This window comes from Entelurus aequoreus, linkage group LG04 (assembly GCF_033978785.1).
Source record: "Entelurus aequoreus isolate RoL-2023_Sb linkage group LG04, RoL_Eaeq_v1.1, whole genome shotgun sequence".
In the NCBI taxonomy this organism is placed as follows: domain Eukaryota; kingdom Metazoa; phylum Chordata; class Actinopteri; order Syngnathiformes; family Syngnathidae; genus Entelurus; species Entelurus aequoreus.
In genome coordinates this window covers 17702876-17722464 of record NC_084734.1, presented here as the reverse complement: position 1 = coordinate 17722464, position 19589 = coordinate 17702876, and the positions used below count along the sequence as shown (strand labels likewise).

Below are 19589 nucleotides of genomic sequence, written 5' to 3'. Positions count from 1 at the left end.
ATGTTTAGAGCCAGTCCATTTGCTTCACAGTGGGCTACTGCTGTGTTCTGGATGTTCTGTAACTTTTTTTTTGCCCATAGTCTGCCACTAGCACGGTGTCGTCTGCATATCTGAGGTTGTTTACATTAATTCCTCCAACGTTTATTCCAGCTTGATGATTAATGTGGCGTAAGATCTGTTAAACAGATCAGGAGATAGTACACAACCTTGTCAAACACCTATTTGAATGGTTTTGAATTGACTGCATTCACCATCCATTGTGATTGCTGCTTCTTGTTCCCAGTACAGATTTCATAAAACCTTCAGGTCTTTCCTATCAATATCCAGCTCAAGATTTGGAGAAAAAAAAAGTATTTTTCACTTTATCAAATGCTATGGAATAGTCTTTAAAAAACAAGTATGTACTGCATTTCTATTGATCTTTCCATAAACATACCTAGAGTGAATATAGCATTTCTGGTGCACTTGTCAGGGAGATATCCGAATTACGTGGTTGAAAGCTCTGGATGTATTTTATTGCTTGCTCTTGCCATCAGTACTTTAAAATTAATTTTGTTGATGTGACTTATAAGGCTTATCATCCTATGTTGTTCACAGTGTGTGGCTCCTGGCTGCATTGGCAGTGTAATAAAAATTGATATTTTAATATCTGATGGAATTTGCCTGTCTTAAATGATATTAAACAATTTTGTCAGTTCTGATGTTCCAATTTCTTTGAGTGTGTCTATGATTTCAACTGGTATCTTATCCGATCCAACCGCTTTTCAATGTTTCATTTTGGATATGGCTTTTTTCACTTCATCTGAGTGGGCCTTCCATCATGTTCTTGTTTATAGGTGGAGGTGGGCTTGGTCGTCATGGAATAAATCTTCAATGTATTCTGACCGTCTTGACAGAATGTCTTTTTTATCTGTTAGTAAGTTGCCTTACTTTGATTTGTTGCATCCTGACTTTGAGGGCCCCGGTTTACCATATTTTGGTGCATGTACTTGCGATCAGTGTCCTTGTGTTGTTCTATTTTTTCACATTGTAAGTTCATCCATACTGCTTTAGCCTTGTTGCATTTATTCTTTATAATCTTATCCAGTTTGTTGTACTCACTTTTGTTTTGTTTTAATACTCTTCATGTGTCCATTAAATCAAGAATTTCTTGAGTCATCCATTTATTTGTGTGGTTTGCGGGCAGTGAAAGCAACACGTTTCTCCATGGTTTAGATTATATACTCCTGAATCTTATTCCATCTGTCTTCTGGCATTTGTAAATGTGCGTAACATTTCAAATTTGTTTGACACTGATATAGCAAAATTATTTAGAAAATCTTGGTCTTGTTTGAAAAAAGGGCACTGCAGTTTTTTAGTTATTTTATAAATTTGAGTCTCACTTTCATAACTGCTCTAACTGGGATGTGATTACCTGGCATGGACTTTGAGTCTAGGATTGAGATTTTGAATCATTCTTCAATTAATAGGAAATCTATTTGTTTTCTAACCCTATCACTAGGGCTTTATCATGTCCTACATATCATTGGATGCTTCTGAAACCAAAACCTGAAAGTGTTGGTGATGATGAACTTGTTCTCTTGACACTGCTCTACCTGTGTTTCACCGTGTTTATTGAGCTCTCCAATTCCAAAAGAGACAACAATATTTTTTGATAACTTTTGCAATGAAGTCTCCTATTATAATCTTGATGTCTTGTCATTCAAGTTGTCTTTTTGCCCTCTTTAAGGTATTCATAGAATTTGTCCATCTCTGCCACTTCTTTGTCTGCTATTGGTTCATAAGCTTGTATGCGACCAGTGTCAAAGGGTGTCCCTCTAAGTTTAACAACAAGTACTCTGTCTGTAACCGCCCAAAAGCCTTTCAATGCCTTCGAACATTCAGGATCTAAAATGACTCCAACTCCTCTTTTGTGTTTCTCTCCTCCAGAGTATAAAATTATGTGGTTATCTGATGTTATTTCACCGACGCCTTTTAATTGTATTTCTGACGGTCCAAAAGTATTTCTTTTTATTCTGCTCATTTCTTGTTTGACATTATCTAGTTTCCCTTTATGGTACATAGTTCTAACATTCCATGTCGCAATTTCGATGAGTTGCTTACATAGACTTACGCAAACATAGCAGGATGGCGGTGTGGTGTCACCCGACAGAGCGAGGAATCTCTAAGACCCCCTTAACGCTGTCGCTTGACAATTTTGAAGACTTTGATATCATGATTTTATTTGCAAGAGTTTGTAGTTTCTTTCTATAAGGGCAGTGCCTATACTAAGCATGTTGTCCCAGCCAATGTACCATACCGGAGTATCTTCTGCATGGCACACTGAAAAGTGGACTAATTCCAAATACTATCTGGCTGCTTGGCATTTTAATCCACTACCTGCCTGTCATGACTTCACGTAACCCTGATCGGGAGGCTAAATGGGTACTACACCTTGCCCAAGGGTGTCCGACAGGCCCGTGAAGGGAAGGCGGTGCCTTACTTCTCCTGTTGATTGGAGATACCTCCTACTCCGCTACCCCACTAGGCATCTAATATCCATATTTTATGTTAATTAACAGTTAAAAGCTAATTGTTAGAGACTATTTTTGATATGAGAGCGTTGAATAGAAAATGTCAAGGCTAAAAAATAAAATAAAATAAAATAAAATAGACATCCAGTCCGGAACAATCTTGGATAACAACAGGGAATTATCCCTGGATGATGATGTGTCCTATTGTGTTTCATCTGTCATATGTTCCACTTTATTTGTTAAAATCGATGATTTATTTTTTATTTTATTCATGCGGTTTATATTTTTTGATTAGTTGAATCCTACTAGGCACTTCAGGTCACGTGGCCTGCAAAATTATACACATACTAAACTTATAATTATAATCGGTGCAATTAAAAAATACATACAATTAAAAAAATACATATCTCTGTTATTTGGTTCCGGACATGACTGTGATAAATTAATTTCCACAAAGTAGGAATCATAATTATAAATCAAATATTTTCATAGCTAGAATATGGAAAAACTTTTTACTACCTTCCAGAAACATTTGTCAACATTATCAATGCCAGTCCTAGACATTCTAAAAACATTTTTAAACATTATGAAAGCCTTCTAGACAATAATAACTCATTGTAGTCACCTTTCCACTCCAATATAGTAATGCTGCATGAGGCTGGGCCAATCAGTGGCCACAATAGTGAACAAAGTGATCAAATTGGTTTGGTCTCATCTAATGGTAGTATTGATATTTTCACTTCATTGAGCCATTATGATGGTTAAAAATGCTTAATTTAGACCAAAAAATGTTGTACAACTGCGGGAAAAAAAATCTGCAATGTGGTGAAAGCGCAATATTATACGCACAATGTGGCCAAAGACGACCTTATACAGTATAGGCCAAAAGTTTGGACACACCTTCTCATTCAATGTGTTTCTTCATTTTCATGACACTCTTGGCATTCTGTCAATGAGCTTCAAGAGGTAGTCACCTGAAATGGTTTTCACTTTACATGTGTGCTTGAAGCTCATCGAGAGACTGCCAAGAATGCCATCATTCATATTAAATATGAATGATGATTAATCACTTCCCGGTTAAGGCTTAACCTGGAAGGCGCATGCATTTGTTAGAGTCTGTGATCACGATGAGAAGTGGCCAATTTCGCTTCAAAAGAGAACTTTGGATAAAACTAAAGTAAATTATTAGTATTGCAGCGACAAACGTTTTTTTATCATCTGCACACATAAAGTTTAAAATACCATCTTAAAGGATGGCGCCGACAGAGTAGTCAATACTCTAGGCAACTTTTTTTGTAAACAGCTACTAGCGACAAATCTAGTGACTTTTCTCTGTGATATTGGGAGACTTTTTTCTGGCTTGGAGACTTTTTTGTGTCTTGGAGACTCTGAGGTGAAAGCAAGCAGCAGTCACCGTCCTTAGCGAGCAGTGACGGCTGCTACCGGTCAGCTGGTGCTGCTGCGTCGATAGCTACATACTAGCATGAATGCTAGCTACATCCACAACAAGCAGAGGAGAACGATACGCTAGGAAAGTTTACTGATTCAAAGTTGTCAACAAAGGTAGCACAGTTAAGTTAAACATATGCCTTTGCTAAAAAGACAGCCAACATCTAACATCCAACATATGTGAAGACCAAGTCCTGCAAGAAGATGTCATTCATATCACCACAAATGATGTGTCGTACAATAACTTGGAGAGGCACAATTACAGCAAGGATAAACAAACTGCACTACACAAACTAGAGCATCAACTTGCAACTACAGCCTGAATGTGAATTTATTTTGCTTGCTGGAGAACGTTGGGCATCTAAAAGTAATCACAACGACCTGGGGTCGCATTGTACCAAAAAAGAGATCAGCATTGTTTTCTGAAAAAAATAAACAAAACTTGTGTGTTTGTTTGCAAGTTCAATGTTTAAACTAAATAAGAGTAAATGGTGCACTATGGTAAGTTGTTTAAGAGTGTGTTTACTACATTATCAATTAGTAACTACCTTGTTTGCAAAATTATGGCAAACTGCAAAGACTTTCAAATTTTGCACTTAATCTTTAGTTATTTTTTACCAAAGTTTAGCAAATCAATGACTTGCAGGTCAGTAATATAATTAAAAAACAAATTGCATTTTTACACAAATATTGTGGTATTTTCTTCAGCAAATTGTATTTATGCAAGCAAATAATAACCTGTGATTAATCATGATTAATAACAGGTTTGGAGTGTGATTAATCTGATTTAAAAAATTAGTCACTTGACAGCCCTAGTTTGAATCTAGATTAAAATCATCATTGGACCCCTTTAAGTTTATATAAAGTAGTGGGCTTATACACAAGGGCAGGCACATCTGACAAGGGGCAGTGTCAGAGGCAAAATCACATCCATGAGGAAGGATGATGTCATGAAAAGCAGCAAATACAAAATTGACTTTTTGAGAGGGATGGGCAATTTTTCTCACGTTTGTTGCTCACAGACATGTTTCCATGACATATACTTCTGTTAAAAAGTCACTGATTAGTCAATTTTGCTTAATTTTAAGTTTGTAACACAAGACGTACCTGCCAAAGTCAACCTTGGCCAAAAGTTCTCGTCTCCTCTTGTTCTCTTTCTCCTTCTTCATATCCACTTCATCCTCGTCTGACAGGTCCTCATAGGGAAGGTCATCCAGGTCAACATCACCGGGCATGATAAACCTTAAAAAAAAAATTCATAAGCACCTTGGGAGATGCTTTATTAAATTCAAAAGACATAATCGAGGAGTGACTACCTGCCCCCGTCTTCCCGGTTTCCTATGGCGATGAGGGCCTCCAGGTCAGTCCCCTTCAGGCCATACTGCAGAAGCTCTTTGGCCGCGTCCACGTTCTCCGGGACGCGCTCCACGCACTCGTGCAGCACCCACGAGCGCTTGCGGATCTTGCTCTGGGTTGTAAAGGAAGCCGAAAGAGAATGAGCTCAAGGCAAATGAAGGTAGAGATAAACTAAAAATGAGTTAAAAAAGATGCATGAAATAGTTTTTTTTGAAACTACCGCCCCTACTAGCCTACTTTGACTATTTCTTATAACACATGGATGTTTTTAACTTCAGTGTCCTACCAGGTAGTCTTGTATGGAGGCGATGCTGACAGTACTCTTCCTCCATTGTCTCTGGTAGACCAGATCTGAGTCCAGATTGTACGCTTGGGCAAGAGACAAGGCTTCACCGTACTCTTCATTGTCAATCTGTTGGATAACAATCAAATCGAATCAATACACAGCTGGCAACAGCAAACAAACTCATTTTATCCAAGAGGAGACTGAGGGCACTAAGGTGGAGACAGTGAAGTCCACAGCTAAAGCATTATATTATTTGTATTTTCTAGGCATGTACCTACAGCGTTTCACCGGCATGTAATTGAGCCTGGCGCACCGTCAAGGCAATATAAAATCGGCCACACCTTAAAAATGAGGTTTTATTTTTAAAATGTGAAAACAGATTTAACATATTGCATGAAGCTCTGCTTCTTCCTACTCCTTTTCGGACGTGCTGTAATGAAATAACTGGAAATGTGTGACGCATTACAGTGTATTGTATGCATGTTCGAAATAAACTGAAACTGAAATGAACTGAATGGATATACAGTGTTCCCTTGCTACAACACGGTTCACTTTACGCGGCCCTGCTGTTACACTGATTTTTTTTGTGTGTAAATTTTTTACAGTGTTTTTTTTTTCACAGCGTATGAATGCGCATAGTGTTCTGTGTCCTGATTCGCCAAGGGACCTTCGACCATTGTCCATCAATCTTTTTCATGTAGTGAAGTGAAGTGAATTACATTTATATAGCGCTTTTTCTCAAGTGACTCAAAGCGCTTTACATTGTGAAACCCAATATCTAAGTTACATTTAAACCAGTGTGGGTGACACTGGGAGCAGGTGGGTAAAGTGTCTTGCCCAAGGACACAACGGCAGTGACTAGGATGGCGGAAGCGGGGATCGAACCTGCAACCCTCAAGTTGCTGGCACGGCCGCTCTACCAACCGAGCTATACCGTCCCCACATGTCATGTGTCCTGTACAGCAGTGGTCCCCAACCATCGGGCTGCGGCCCGGTACCGGTCCGTGGATCGATTGGTACCGGGCCACACAAGAAATAAATAAAAAAATTAAATAATTTATTTATTTTTTTATTAAATCAACATAAAAAACACAAGATACACTTACAATTAGTGCACCAACCCAAAAAACCTCCCTCCCTCATTTACACTCCTTCACACTCATTCGCACAAAAGGGTTGTTTCTTTCTGTTATTAATATTTATGGTTCCTACATTATATATCAATATAGATCAATACAGTCTGCAGGGATTTTTTTTTGACAAAAAAAATAAAAATTAAAAAAAATTAAATTAAATTTAAAAAATTAAAAAATTAAAAATAAAAATAAAAACAATAACCCCCCCGTGGGGGGGGGGGTTCAAGCGTTGACAGGTCCCCAGTTACAAAAAGGTTGGGGACCACTGCTGTACAGTACAGAATGCGTTCAGCTTGCCTAATTGACAAAATTGTTTCATGCGAGCATAGATATACTGTACAGTACTGTAAACCAAAAAAAAACATTAATAAAAAACAAACAAACACATAATTGGTTTGAAAAACATCTCAACAATCATAAAAATTTCACCCTATACCTTATTTTGAACACCATGCATCTGAATCACCTGTCAGCCTAATCGTTTCAGCTGGTCGTGCAAATGATCAACCCTGGAACTCAGTTGGCACTCAGCAAAAGTAAGGAGAGAAAAAAAGTTCAATAAAAAGGTATTTCAAGTAATTTAATGCAGTTTTTGTTCAAGTGTGGGAACACTACTATAATTTTTACATTGCTACCGTCTAACTTTACATTGTGTGTGTCTCTGAACCTCCATTTAGACATGTAGGTGTGTGCATGATCTCCCCGTGCGTGTAGGAGTTCTCTCCGGGTACTCCGGCTTTCTTCCACATTTTTACAATTATGCATGTTGGGTTAAATAGGAGACTCTAAATTGTTAATTGGTATAAATGTGAGTGTGAATGCTTGTTTGTCTAAATGTGTCCTGCAATTTGCCCTGCTAATTTTCATTATCCTGTCAATGAGCTGGTCCATCGCACGTTAACATAAAGCTAGCGGCATTAGAGCCAACCTTCATTCTGTAAAATTGTATTGCATTTTTTCCAGTTTATTCCAAACTGTATTATTAATTTACCTTGATGTTTATTGTACGTGCATACTGATGTACTTTCCTTTTTGTGCTTAGTTTTACATTAACTTAATTGTGGAGAATATCAATAAACCAAATCAAGATATTTTTTCCATCTCCAAATCAAAAGACTGTGTACATATTTGGTAAACTAAATTCCAACATTCAGGAGGGCGGAATATAGTGTCGCCCGTGTTATGTTGTACAGTAAGCAGCAACAATTGAAAATAGAGCAAAACAATATAGGAAAAAACTTATGTTATTACTAATAACACAGAATTGTTTAAATGATTTTATATAATTGTAAATGCTTTGAAGTGGGAAAGGGGTAGGATTAAATAAGCTTTGCTTCTTCCTACTCCTTTTCGGGCATGATGTAAATGAAATGATATGAAATTGTGTGATGTATTATGATGTAAATGTGTTCATGTTCGAAATAAACTAAAAGAAAGAAAGAAAGAATATATGTATACTTTTTTAGCCTTTTAAAGAAAAAATATGCATCATTGACAATCCTTCAAATTTAAAGAAACCCAAACTAAAAACACGCTAAAAACACTGCGGATCGCCCCTTTTAAGCAGGCGCTACAATGATTGTACCTAGTAGTAACAGATCGCCATCAAATCAATTTTCTACCGCTTGTCCCTCTCAGGGTTGCGGGGGACAGAAGCCTGTACTAGCTGCACTCGGGCGGACTGCTAGTCACCAACTCATTGCAGAGCCAACACAGATAGCTCACCATTCACACTCATATTCGCACACTAGGGTCAATTGTTCCAATGGAAAAAGCTTAATAGCGCTGTCTGTGGTGCTGAAAACCACAAGCTAATTTTTTGGTCCTCTTTCATGCAAAAGTGACATTTTAATGAGCTCTTAACTGTAAGTGTTTCCCTACAGCCTGTTTATGAGCACCAAATGTGAGACAAATCTATCACTTTCCTCCAGTTTTGAGAGAACAGGCGCTAAAAGGGTGTTGCGGATTTTCATGACGGGAAAAACCTCCTTCCTTGGGCTTCACGACACATATTAAAATAAATCCATGAGCTCTGTCAACACACGTGGCAGCTGTAGGTTTGATCATTTTGTTTTTCTTCCATAATATGCTATCCAAGCATTCTATGCACAGTTTGTCTCCAAGAAACACTATGGTGTACTTAATCCACTTTTTGATTTGCACTTCCATCCATCAATTTTCTACTGCTTGTCCCTTTCGGGGTCGCGGGGGGTGCTGGAGCCTATCTCAGCTACATTCGGGTGGAAGGTGGGGTACACCCTGGACAAGTCGCCACCTCATCACAGGGCCAACACAGATAGAGAGACAACATTCACACTCACATTCACACACTAGGGCCAATTTAGTGTTGCCAATCAGCCTATCCCCAGGTGCATGTCTTTGGAGGTGGGAGGAAGCCGGAGTACCCGGAGGGAACCCACACAGTCACGGGGAGAACATGCAAACTCCACACACTTGTTCAGCGTAATAGATGCAATCAACACAAACGTTAGCAACACTAGCATGGCTATGTGAGCTCATTGGCTTTAAAGCTAAAGACACAAAATGGGCTGACTAAAAACACTTTGTTCAAGAGTTTAAGCAACATTAAGTCTTCTTTTTTAAAGTTAAAGTACCAATGATTGTCACACACACACACGAGGTGTGGTGAAATTTGTCCTCTGCATTTGACCCATCCCCCTGTTCACCCCCTGGGAGGTGAGAGGAGCAGTGGGCAGCATCGGTGGCCGCGCCAGGGAATCCTTTTTGGTGATTTAACCCCCAATTCCAACCCTTGATGCTGAGTGCCAAGCAGGGAGGTAATTTTTATACTGAAAGGGACATTTATAAACACACTAACCTACTAGATGTGTTAAAAAGAACCCATGTCATATTTGGTTACCTGTCAGGTATACAACAAGGTGTGAAAATCATCAGCCCTCGAGTTAAAATATCCTCACTTCTACAGACAGCTTTTGTTTCATATCAGTACCTTGAATGTGATTTGATTCAACAACTGCGAGCCAGTCCACTCGCATTGTGTGAAAGAGCGACACACACACACACACAGACAGACACACAGCGTGTCTATCTCCATCTATGCGTGGGAGTACAAAGCAACACATTAGCCAGACTGCGGTTCCTGGAGGGCAGAGAGAACCGCCACACAGTTAAAGCTCTCGTAGGAGGACATCAGAAATCGCTTCTCTCCCCCGGTGGATTCGCCTAATGAAAATGTCAGCAGCCTTGCCAGGGAGAGCTGATCGTGTAGCACAGGGGGGGAAAAGCCATGACGCGAGGAACTCACACTGAATTTATTTTCTGTGGTCAGTTGAGGTGAGATGAGATGAGATGAGGTGAGGTCAGCCTTAGGTGGTCTTATGGTGAGTTCACACTTGTCATGATTACTTCGGTTTGAATGAATTGCGCATTGCAAATCATGGCTTTGTAACTTCCTAACACATCTCATACTAGGAGTGGGGAAAAGGATAGATGCTCAGATGCATCATGATGGACAAACGTCCAAACATGGATTATTGAAATGTGTTAAATAAACTAATAGAGATGGTTTTAAAATTCACAATTACCACTGAAACACATAAAAGCAAAATTGAAAAATGAATCACATTAAATCGCAAACACAAATTGAGGAAAAACGGATTATTTTCCAAAATGGTTCAGCCCTAGTCCATGGTCCCGAAGACAGCAAGGGTACTGTAAAGCCTTCCTCCCGAGTCTTTCCAAGCGATGCAGAGCTGTTCACACTCGGAAATGCGCCCAGTGGGGGCCAGTTACCGCTACGTGTTGCCGTATTTGCAAACAGTTCAAGTTTTATCCATCACTTTTTTAGAGCCGTCTACATAGTTCACACTAAATCTTTTTCCCGCTCGCCATTTCCTTAACACCTCTCCTGCCTGTTTCTCCATCTCCTCACAATAGGCATGATCCGAACTAAACATTCACGCTCTAAACACAAAGATAAAAGAAAAAAATAATACGAAAGAGGAGCACAGATGGAAATTTTGAATTGGGGCAACCTAGCTATCAGCAAATTATTTTCCACTCCATGCCTTAATCACAATGTATTGTATTCAAACATTTTTATTAAAACAACTAATTATTGATTAATCAAATTTGTAATTTTAATTTTGATTATGGCCTCACACTATGAAAATATCCATCCGTCCATTTTCTACCGCTTAATCCCTTCAGGGTCGCGGGGGGCGCTGGAGCCTATCTCAGCTACAATCGGGCGGAAGGTGGGGTACACCCTGGACAAGTCGCCACCTCATCACAGGGCCAACACAGATAGACAGACAACATTCACACTCACACACTAGGGCCAATTTAGTGTTCCCAATCAACATATTCCCAGGTGCATGTTTTTTTGGAGGTGGAAGGAAGCCGAAGTACCCGGAGGGAACCCACGCAGTCACGGGGAGAACATGCAAACTCCACACAGAAAGATCCAGAGCCCGGGATTGAACCCAGGACTGCTCAGGACCTTCGTATTGTGAGGCAGACGCACTAACCCCTCTTCCACCGTGCTTGAAAAAAAAAAAATGATAGCCGTGCAATGTGCATGAAAATTCCGGAACTTGTGATAGTAAAACAGATGAGGAGCGAATGAGTGAAAAAAGAGCACGTCTACTAGAAGTTTGGGATCTCAACATGGTTGCAACTTCTTATTTGACTATCCCTAATCAATAATCACTAAACTCAACAAGGCATATGATTGCTGCGTTCACATAACCGCGGACGGAGTCACATAATTGGTCAATAAAACGGAATCTGCTGATAAACAATATCAGGGAAATTGACATAAATGTAAGTGAAATGTTGTCATTGTGAGGAGAATAAACATCATCGAGTAATTTGCATAATTCACTACAATGATATGATTTTCTCTAAAAAGGCTAAAAAAATGCATACTTACTAATTAATAATAACGGTTTTGTTTTAAACGTCCATCCATCCATCCATCCATCCATTTTGCAATATAATTACAACACCTTATGTACATATTTATATACAGACTTGAACAATAAGTTATTCACTGAAATATATTTATTAATTGTGGTTCTTACAAAAAATATATCTTATAAAATATAAAAGCTAAAATGTCTCTTAAAGCTCTGCCCCTTTAATTAGTGCATACTAAATAATTTACCTTTAGCCTACTACTACAACCATATTATTTACCAGCAACATAAAGTGAAACAGAGGCAGAGGTGTCCTGCCACAGTCAACAAATAAACAGAAAACAGTAGTGGTCAAATACAAATAAGGCAACAAGAGAATTATCCTACACTTCTCTTTTGTAAAGTAAATCTGAACAGCCTATATGGGCATCTACATCAACTATATGATTTGCCTGAGAAGCTGGACAGGACAATTTATTTTTTTATCTTTTTTTTATTTGTGGCGGACGTAATTATTTCGTGGCGGGCCACCACAAATAAATGAATGTGTGGGAAACACTGCACCCACAACACCTCATCTGCTTGTGTTGTTGTGAACGACATCATGGATGTGACATCAATGTACAAACAGTGGTCACAACTTTAGAGGCACTCTCTTTTTTTTTTTTAACAGCCTCAAGTGAGTCATCTCTTTACTCGTCAAGCTGAGAACAACAGCACAGCACACTTCTCCCCTTCACAATAATAGCGCGATGCGCCACATACGGTCTGACTGCGCTAGCAAAATAAAGAATGCAATATTTTATTCTTATAGCCAGACCTGTGTGTCCACTGGAAGTTGCAAACCGTCAGGTACGGAAATAAACACACAGGTCTGGCTAAAAGAATTTAAAAAATTGTATAATTCTTTTGGAGGCCTAATGAATCTAATTAATCTACTAAAAATAAAGATTTCTAAAAAGTACCTTACACAAACATATTGTACTCAAAACACTTACTGATGCATTTACAAAATTATTGTGTATTGACCTAAAATACTGGTTACAATTGCCTAAAGATGTATTGTACCAACAAATATAAGGATTTTTGCATTTAATTTACAAACTGTAAAAGTGTAAAATGTAAAAAAAAACGTAATTAAAAACTGGATTAAAAAAACTCAAATTATATTGTTTTTTATATTGCTATTGTTGTTTAAATTATATGTTATTGCTATTATTTTTTTTTTACTTTATTCGTTGCTATTTTTTATTCAGGGTTTTTGTTTTTTTAACTATATTTAAGGTTGAGTTTTGGTGGTACAATAAATACTCATGTTTTCAAAGTAATGAATAATCGTGTAATGTAATCGTGATTACAATATCAATCACTATAATCGGGATTAATATTCATCCATAATCGTCCAGCCCTAAACTGTACTATAAACATACGTATACAAATAAAAAAATGTGTATACTGTACATGAAATTAACATTAATAGAAATAATAATACAGAAGTAATACGTTGTAGTATGAAACGTTGAGAAACGTTTCATAAGATGAGAGTGTGAATGTGTGCACCTTTTGCCAAGCGACCGGTGGTGCCAGTGAAGGAAAGAAGCATTATCTGTGCTAGTTCCGCCAAACTTGTCAAACTTGAGCTTGAGTTTGCATCTGTGTAAAAATACACTGCGATGAAAACAATTTCAAGAAAAGAAAAATAGGACTCATTCCTGATATCACTGTTCATGTTGATGAGCCGGTCAATAGATTTGGTTCGAGAATGTCACAACCCTCCAGTCTCAGTCTCACTATGAATCTGAGGGGGACATACACATACACTCCGAACTGTGTCAGGTCAACTAAACAGTTGGGATTTCTTTCAAAAACCATCACATCCTTGATATACAGTACATCTCATCTACCAGAGCATAAAAAGATGTAGCAGGAGAAATCTGTGTTGTCAGTTTAGCAACTTTGTTGCTGTATTGTAGGCCTATTTAAAAAGAAAATTAACTAGCCACTTTCTATTATGGTTATGTAAATATTTATGATTTATTTGTTTCAGACATGTTTAACAAGTTACATTAGAAACACTATGTGGTTATATTTTACATATCTGAAAGGGAGTAGGAAGAAGCAATGCCTATATTTAATCCTACCACTTCTCCATGTATTTTAGTGATAGTTCATTCTCACCATACCTTTTAGACTTACATGAGCACGTATTGCTATTCTCAAACCGCAGGCCATAAAAAAGCGATACAAAAAGTGAATTTGTATTTCTCAACATATGTTGCGTTTTTCATTTTTGTATTCGCTTTTTGTCTATCCCACATTGTCTATACAAATTACATGCATATGCGTCGTGGCCAATTATGCAAATTATATGATGCCACCCTCTCCTATGCACCACCACAAATAGATTGCAGTCCTGTGGGAAGCACTGCATCTGTTCCTTACGGTGCCATCTTTGGTCCCATGCCAAAAATACAAGCTTGAATGCAAGGCAAATCACACTAAGTGTCTAATCCGATGTATGTAAGAGTCGCTAAAAAGCTTTGCAGCAGGACTGGACCACGAGTGTTCCAAACTGATAATAATGATTTATTACTTTTTAGTCTCCACTGTTAAAATTGATGGCAAAGACTAATGGCCATCCAATGATGATGACAGTGATGAAAAAGGCACTAGATGACGCCTCATAAAAATGACTGATGGTCCATGACTCAAATTCAGGGGGCAATTGAGAAGCTTTGTGAAAGTGCATATTGTCGCCGTCTTTGCCGCAATTTGTCGACAGCGTGTTTTTTTAAATGCCGCAATTAGCATATTTGAGAGCGCCGGAACACTGAGAAATTGCATCAGTGACAACAAAGACAACACTTTTTTTGTTGTTTCTTTGCAGCTGATCCAATGAGCGGCTTTCACTGAGTTGATCAATGCTGGCATTTTGCAGACTCTGTATTGTTGTACTCACTAAGCTCTAATGAGAATTTACAGAAGGAAATCACACAGAAAAAGTTCAACCCTGCTGTTCAGCTCCACAGCAAGAAAAATACAGACAAGGGTTGTAACATACTGCAGAAATATGGAGCTAAAGTGAAACCGAACCTTTAAAAAATGTTTTAAAATAAAATACGGGATCCAATTTAGTACAAAATCATGCTAAATTACCATGACATGCATTTCGTTATGTAGATTGGATGTCCAGTAAAAAGAGCATATAATAAACTTTTTTTTCCCCTTTATTTCAAATTGACAAAAAATTATTTTTCATTTACAGTACATATTCAAGTTATTGTCAAGAATAATTTTATTTTTATTTTTTAAATTAAAACTTGGTTACATTTAAGTAAATAGGATAGCCATCTATATCATGCAGTTTCTTTCTTCTTTTTAACAAAATATTTATTTAAAAGATATACATATGCATATATATATATATATATATATATATATATATATATAATTACCGTAATAAACCGTTTATCATGCAGAAGCGTACATTTCAACCAGTAGAATAATTTTCTATAGTTCAAGACTTACGGTGATTTGAAAATTGCCGTTCACGTCAAACTGGCGGCTACAGTTTCAATGATAAAGGTTTTTAAAAAATTATGTTGAGATGTCCGGCGGACCGGATTCAAAAGCTTGACACATACACGTCTCGTGGGCCATATTTTCCCCAGGTCTGACATATATCGTAGTATGACGTAAAAATGTCTATCGTACAATATACGTAACTCTCTATTGTTTACATCGTTATTTTAAAGTGTGAGCTGCAGCTAGTGTAACTGCTGCAGACTTTGCGTGTGCATTTTACGTCACCTGAAAGAACTTCACGGCCAGAACCGGTAGTAGCAACTTGGCAGAGACAGTAGAGCACAATGGAAGCTAAATCAACAAACCCCGAAAAAGGGACGTTGAGGCATGCGACACATGGGCGAATTAGGTGTATACATGGGGATGTGCACGCGTACCCTATTGTGCCAGTAGAAATTTGGTATAAGGGACAAAAGCATAGTGTTAAGGTTGCCGTAAGCGTGCACCTGACACACCCCATAATTTTAGGGACAAATCGGCCGGGGTTTCACCAGCTTGTGACACAATGTGTGGGGATGCGTTCACGGACAGTAGGACAGGGGGGTATCCGCGCCGTTCTCAGTGGCGACGCGGGTTCAACCAGCGCTGGCGAGCGGGAGCCGGCGGGGGCTTCGCGGGAAGCCCCCCCGGCCCCCTGTTGGCACCCGACGGAGGATTTTCCCCTTGAGCAGTCCCGTGATGACACTTTGCGCTCGGCTTGGGACCAGGTGGATTACATCGACGGTCAGCTGGTGCGCCCGGGGAAGGCGCGGGTATACCCCTACTTTTCAATTATTAGAGATAGGTTATACAGAGTGAGCCGTGACACTCAAACGGGAGAGGAATCCACCCAGTTGTTGGTGCCAAAACACCGCCGGGAAATTATTTTCCAGGCGGCGCATTTTAATCCCATGGCTGGCCACATGGGCTACGATAAAACACTCAATCGGGTCATGGTCCGATTCTATTGGCCGGGCATCCAGGCAGACGTGCGCCGCTGGTGCGCGGCCTGCCCAGACTGCCAGCTGGTGAATCCAGCGGCCATGCCGAAGGCGCCCTTGCGCCCATTGCCGCTTATGGAGGTCCCATTTGAGAGAATTGGAATGGACCTCATCGGACCATTTCACCCGAGCACACGGGGATACCGCTTTGTGTTAGTCCTGGTGGATTACGCAACGCGCTATCCCGAAGCAGTGCCCCTGCGCTCTATCTCCGCCAAGAGTGTGGCGCAAGCGCTGTTTCAGGTCATCTCCCGAGTCGGAATCCCGAAAGAGATTCTGACTAACCAGGGCACGTCTTTTATGTCGCGCACAATAAAGGAACTATATGGGTTACTGGGAATTAAAGCGATCCGCACCAGTGTATACCACCCACAAACAGATGGGCTGGTGGAGCGGTTAAACAAGACGCTGAAAACCATGATCCGTAAGTTCACGCACAAGGACAAACCAAATTGGGATAAATAGCTGGAGCCCCTAATGTTTGCGATGCGGGAGGTACCCCAGGCCTCTATCGGCTTTACGCCTTTCGAGCTATTGTACGGCCGGAGGCCGCACGGAGTGCTGGACGTAATTAAGGAAAGCTGGGAGGCAGGTCCAAGCTCCAGCAAAAATTAAATCCAGTACGCCATGGACATGCGAGCAAAACTCCACACGGTGGGGCACTTGTCACGCGAGAATTTGCTCCGTGCCCAGGAACGTCAGCAGCGCACGTATAACAGGGGGACTCGGCTAAGAAAATTTTCACCGGGAGACAAAGTGCTTGTATTGCTCCCAACTTCCAGCTCCAAATTACTTGCGCGCTGGCAAGGTCCTTTTGAGGTCACACGGCAAGTGGGTGATGTGGACTACGAGGTTCGGCGCTCGGACCGGGGCGGAGGCACACAAATTTACCATCTAAACCTACTGAAGGCATGGAGGGAGGTGGAGCCTGTGTCCATGGTAACGGTAGTGGGGGAGGAGGAGGAATTGGGGCTAGAGGTCCCGCGCTCGGCCCCGCCCCCTCGTCTGCCCTGTGACGACCAGCTCACGAAAGCGCAGAAAGCGGATGTTGCTAAACTGCAGCGGCGCTTCTCTGATGTGTTCTCCTCTCGGCCCGGCCGCACGGGCCTCATTCAACATCATATTGAGACCAGCCCGGGTGTTACGGTGCGATCTCGGCCATACAGGCTCCCCGAACACAGCGCAAAGTGGTTCGGGAAGAATTAAAATCCATGCTGGAATTGGGTGTAATAGAAAAATCCCACAGTGCGTGGTGCAGCCCCATCGTTCTGGTAGGGAAGAAGGATGGGTCGGTGCGCTTCTGTGTGGATTACCGCAAGGTGAATGAAATATCACGGTTCGACGCGTACCCAATGCCTCGGGTCGACGAGCTCCTGGATCGGCTAGGCACTGCTCGTTTTTTTACGACACTGGATTTAACCAAGGGCTACTGGCAGATTCCCTTATCACCAGAGGCCCGGGAAAAAACGGCCTTCTCCACTCCGGAAGGCTTATACCAATTCGTGAAACTTCCGTTTGGCTTGTTCGGTGCGCCCGCCACGTTCCAGCGTCTCATGGACCGGGTGCTCCGCCCGCACGCGGCATACGCGGCAGCCTATTTGGATGATGTCATCATCCAGAGTGGCAGCTGGGAGGAACATGTGCGGCGGATGGGGGCAGTGCTCGAGTCCTTGAGGCGGGCGGGGCTCACCGCCAACCCGGCGAAGTGCGCAGTTGGCCGGAGGGAGGTACAGTATCTGGGGTACCACTTGGGGAGAGGGCGGGTGCGGCCGCAGATGGACAAGACGGGGGCTATCGCAGCCTGTCCACCCCCCAAGACAAAAAAAGAGGTGAGGCAGTTTTTGGGGCTGGCGGGCTACTACCGCCGGTTCATTCCCCGGTTTGCGGACCTGACCAGTCCACTGACTGACCTCACCCGAAAGGGTGCTCCAGATCTGGTCCAGTGGACGGAGCAGTGCCAGCAGGTGTTTGAGAAGGTGAAGAAAGCCCTCTGCGAGGAGCCGGTACTGTGCATGCCTAACTTTGCCATCCCCTTCTGTCTGCAGGCGGACGCGTCGGGCAGGGGCCTGGGGGCGGTGCTGTCCCAGCGGGTGGGGGGCTTAGACCGCCCCGTCCTGTACATCAGCAGAAAACTCTCGGACCGGAAGGCGATGTACAGCACGGTAGAGAGGGAGTGCCTCGCCATCCGGTGGGCGGTCGGGGCTCTTCGGTACTACCTGTCGGGGCGCGCCTTCAGCCTCTGCTCGGACCACAAACCGCTCCAATGGCTCCACCGCATGAAGGATGCCAACGCGAGGATCACCCGGTAGTACCTCGCGATGCAACCCTACAACTTCCAGGTGGTCCACAGGCCGGGGACGCAGGTGGCCGTGGCCGACTTCTTCTCGCGGCCCTCTGCGGGGGGGAGTTGGTGCGGCCTGAGACTGGCGGTGGAGGCATGTGGAAGGGGCGTGGTCCAAGCGTCGACTGCGGGCGGGGCATGTGCAGGAGCCGGCTGTGAAGCGGGTGACAGGTGAGTGGATATCTCAGCTGGAACGAGTTATCTAATCACCTGTCTCTTTATTAGCAGCGTCGGAGAGCATGAGGGGGGTCTGACGGTGAGTGGACGCATGACACACAGACTGCTGAAAAGCACTGGAAGAAGACAGAAAGAGAGACTGATAGAAAACATCAGAGACGGAGAAAAGAAAACCATTTATGTGCTCAGCAAGAAAAATAAAAAGATTAATGTAAATCCTCAGCCGAAGGGTGTCACGTGGTGATATTGGTCCAAGAAAGAACCCAACGACAAGGCAGAGTCATTCACATACGGTATATAAAAGGAGAAAAAAAAAGATAAATTGGCATTAATTTTGTGTGTACAGATATGTAACTTGAAGGAAAAAGACTACATCGAAATATATATAGTTATCAGGATATAAAATTACCAATATCTGGATAGATATTTTTGTCCATATCACACAGCACTATCATCTTCCATCAATTGTTGTGGGAGTTAGGTTCCCCAACCCTGTGGTAAGTGAATTTAAGTGAAGGGGAACGCACACATACAAACACTTATTTAAAAACGTTTTACAGTCCTATGTAATTATAACATTGTTGCTGTTGTCCTTATATTCTTTTTCTCTTTATTTACGTAGCGAATAGATTCATTGATATCGTATGGCTGCTAGTAAATAGTACTGTAGCTCATAGCTAAGCTACCTTCTTTAGCATAGCAATAAGGAGGTCTTCCTTTTTTCCAATTTAAGCTGCTGCCTCTGGGGCTTGGGTTCTGTGCCAGAAGCTTTAGAAGGCGCAGAACATTTATACAACATTTTAGGACTTCAAATAAATGTAATAGTATATGTACACAAAAACGCACCAGCACAGCTCAACTGTTC

General features: G+C 41.3%; 1 protein-coding gene across 1 annotated transcript in view; it reads right to left on the bottom strand.

Moving 5' to 3' along the window:
* LOC133648154 (NBAS subunit of NRZ tethering complex-like) overlaps nucleotides 1-19589 on the bottom strand; it is a 279054-nt gene that overhangs the window by 134499 nt on the left and 124966 nt on the right. The window contains exons 5-7 of the mRNA XM_062043936.1: nucleotides 5605-5730; nucleotides 5279-5430; nucleotides 5070-5204 (exon numbers count right to left, since the gene is read on the bottom strand). Coding sequence (XP_061899920.1) covers nucleotides 5070-5204; nucleotides 5279-5430; nucleotides 5605-5730 — 413 coding nt within the window. The remainder of the gene's footprint in view (nucleotides 1-5069; nucleotides 5205-5278; nucleotides 5431-5604; nucleotides 5731-19589) is intronic.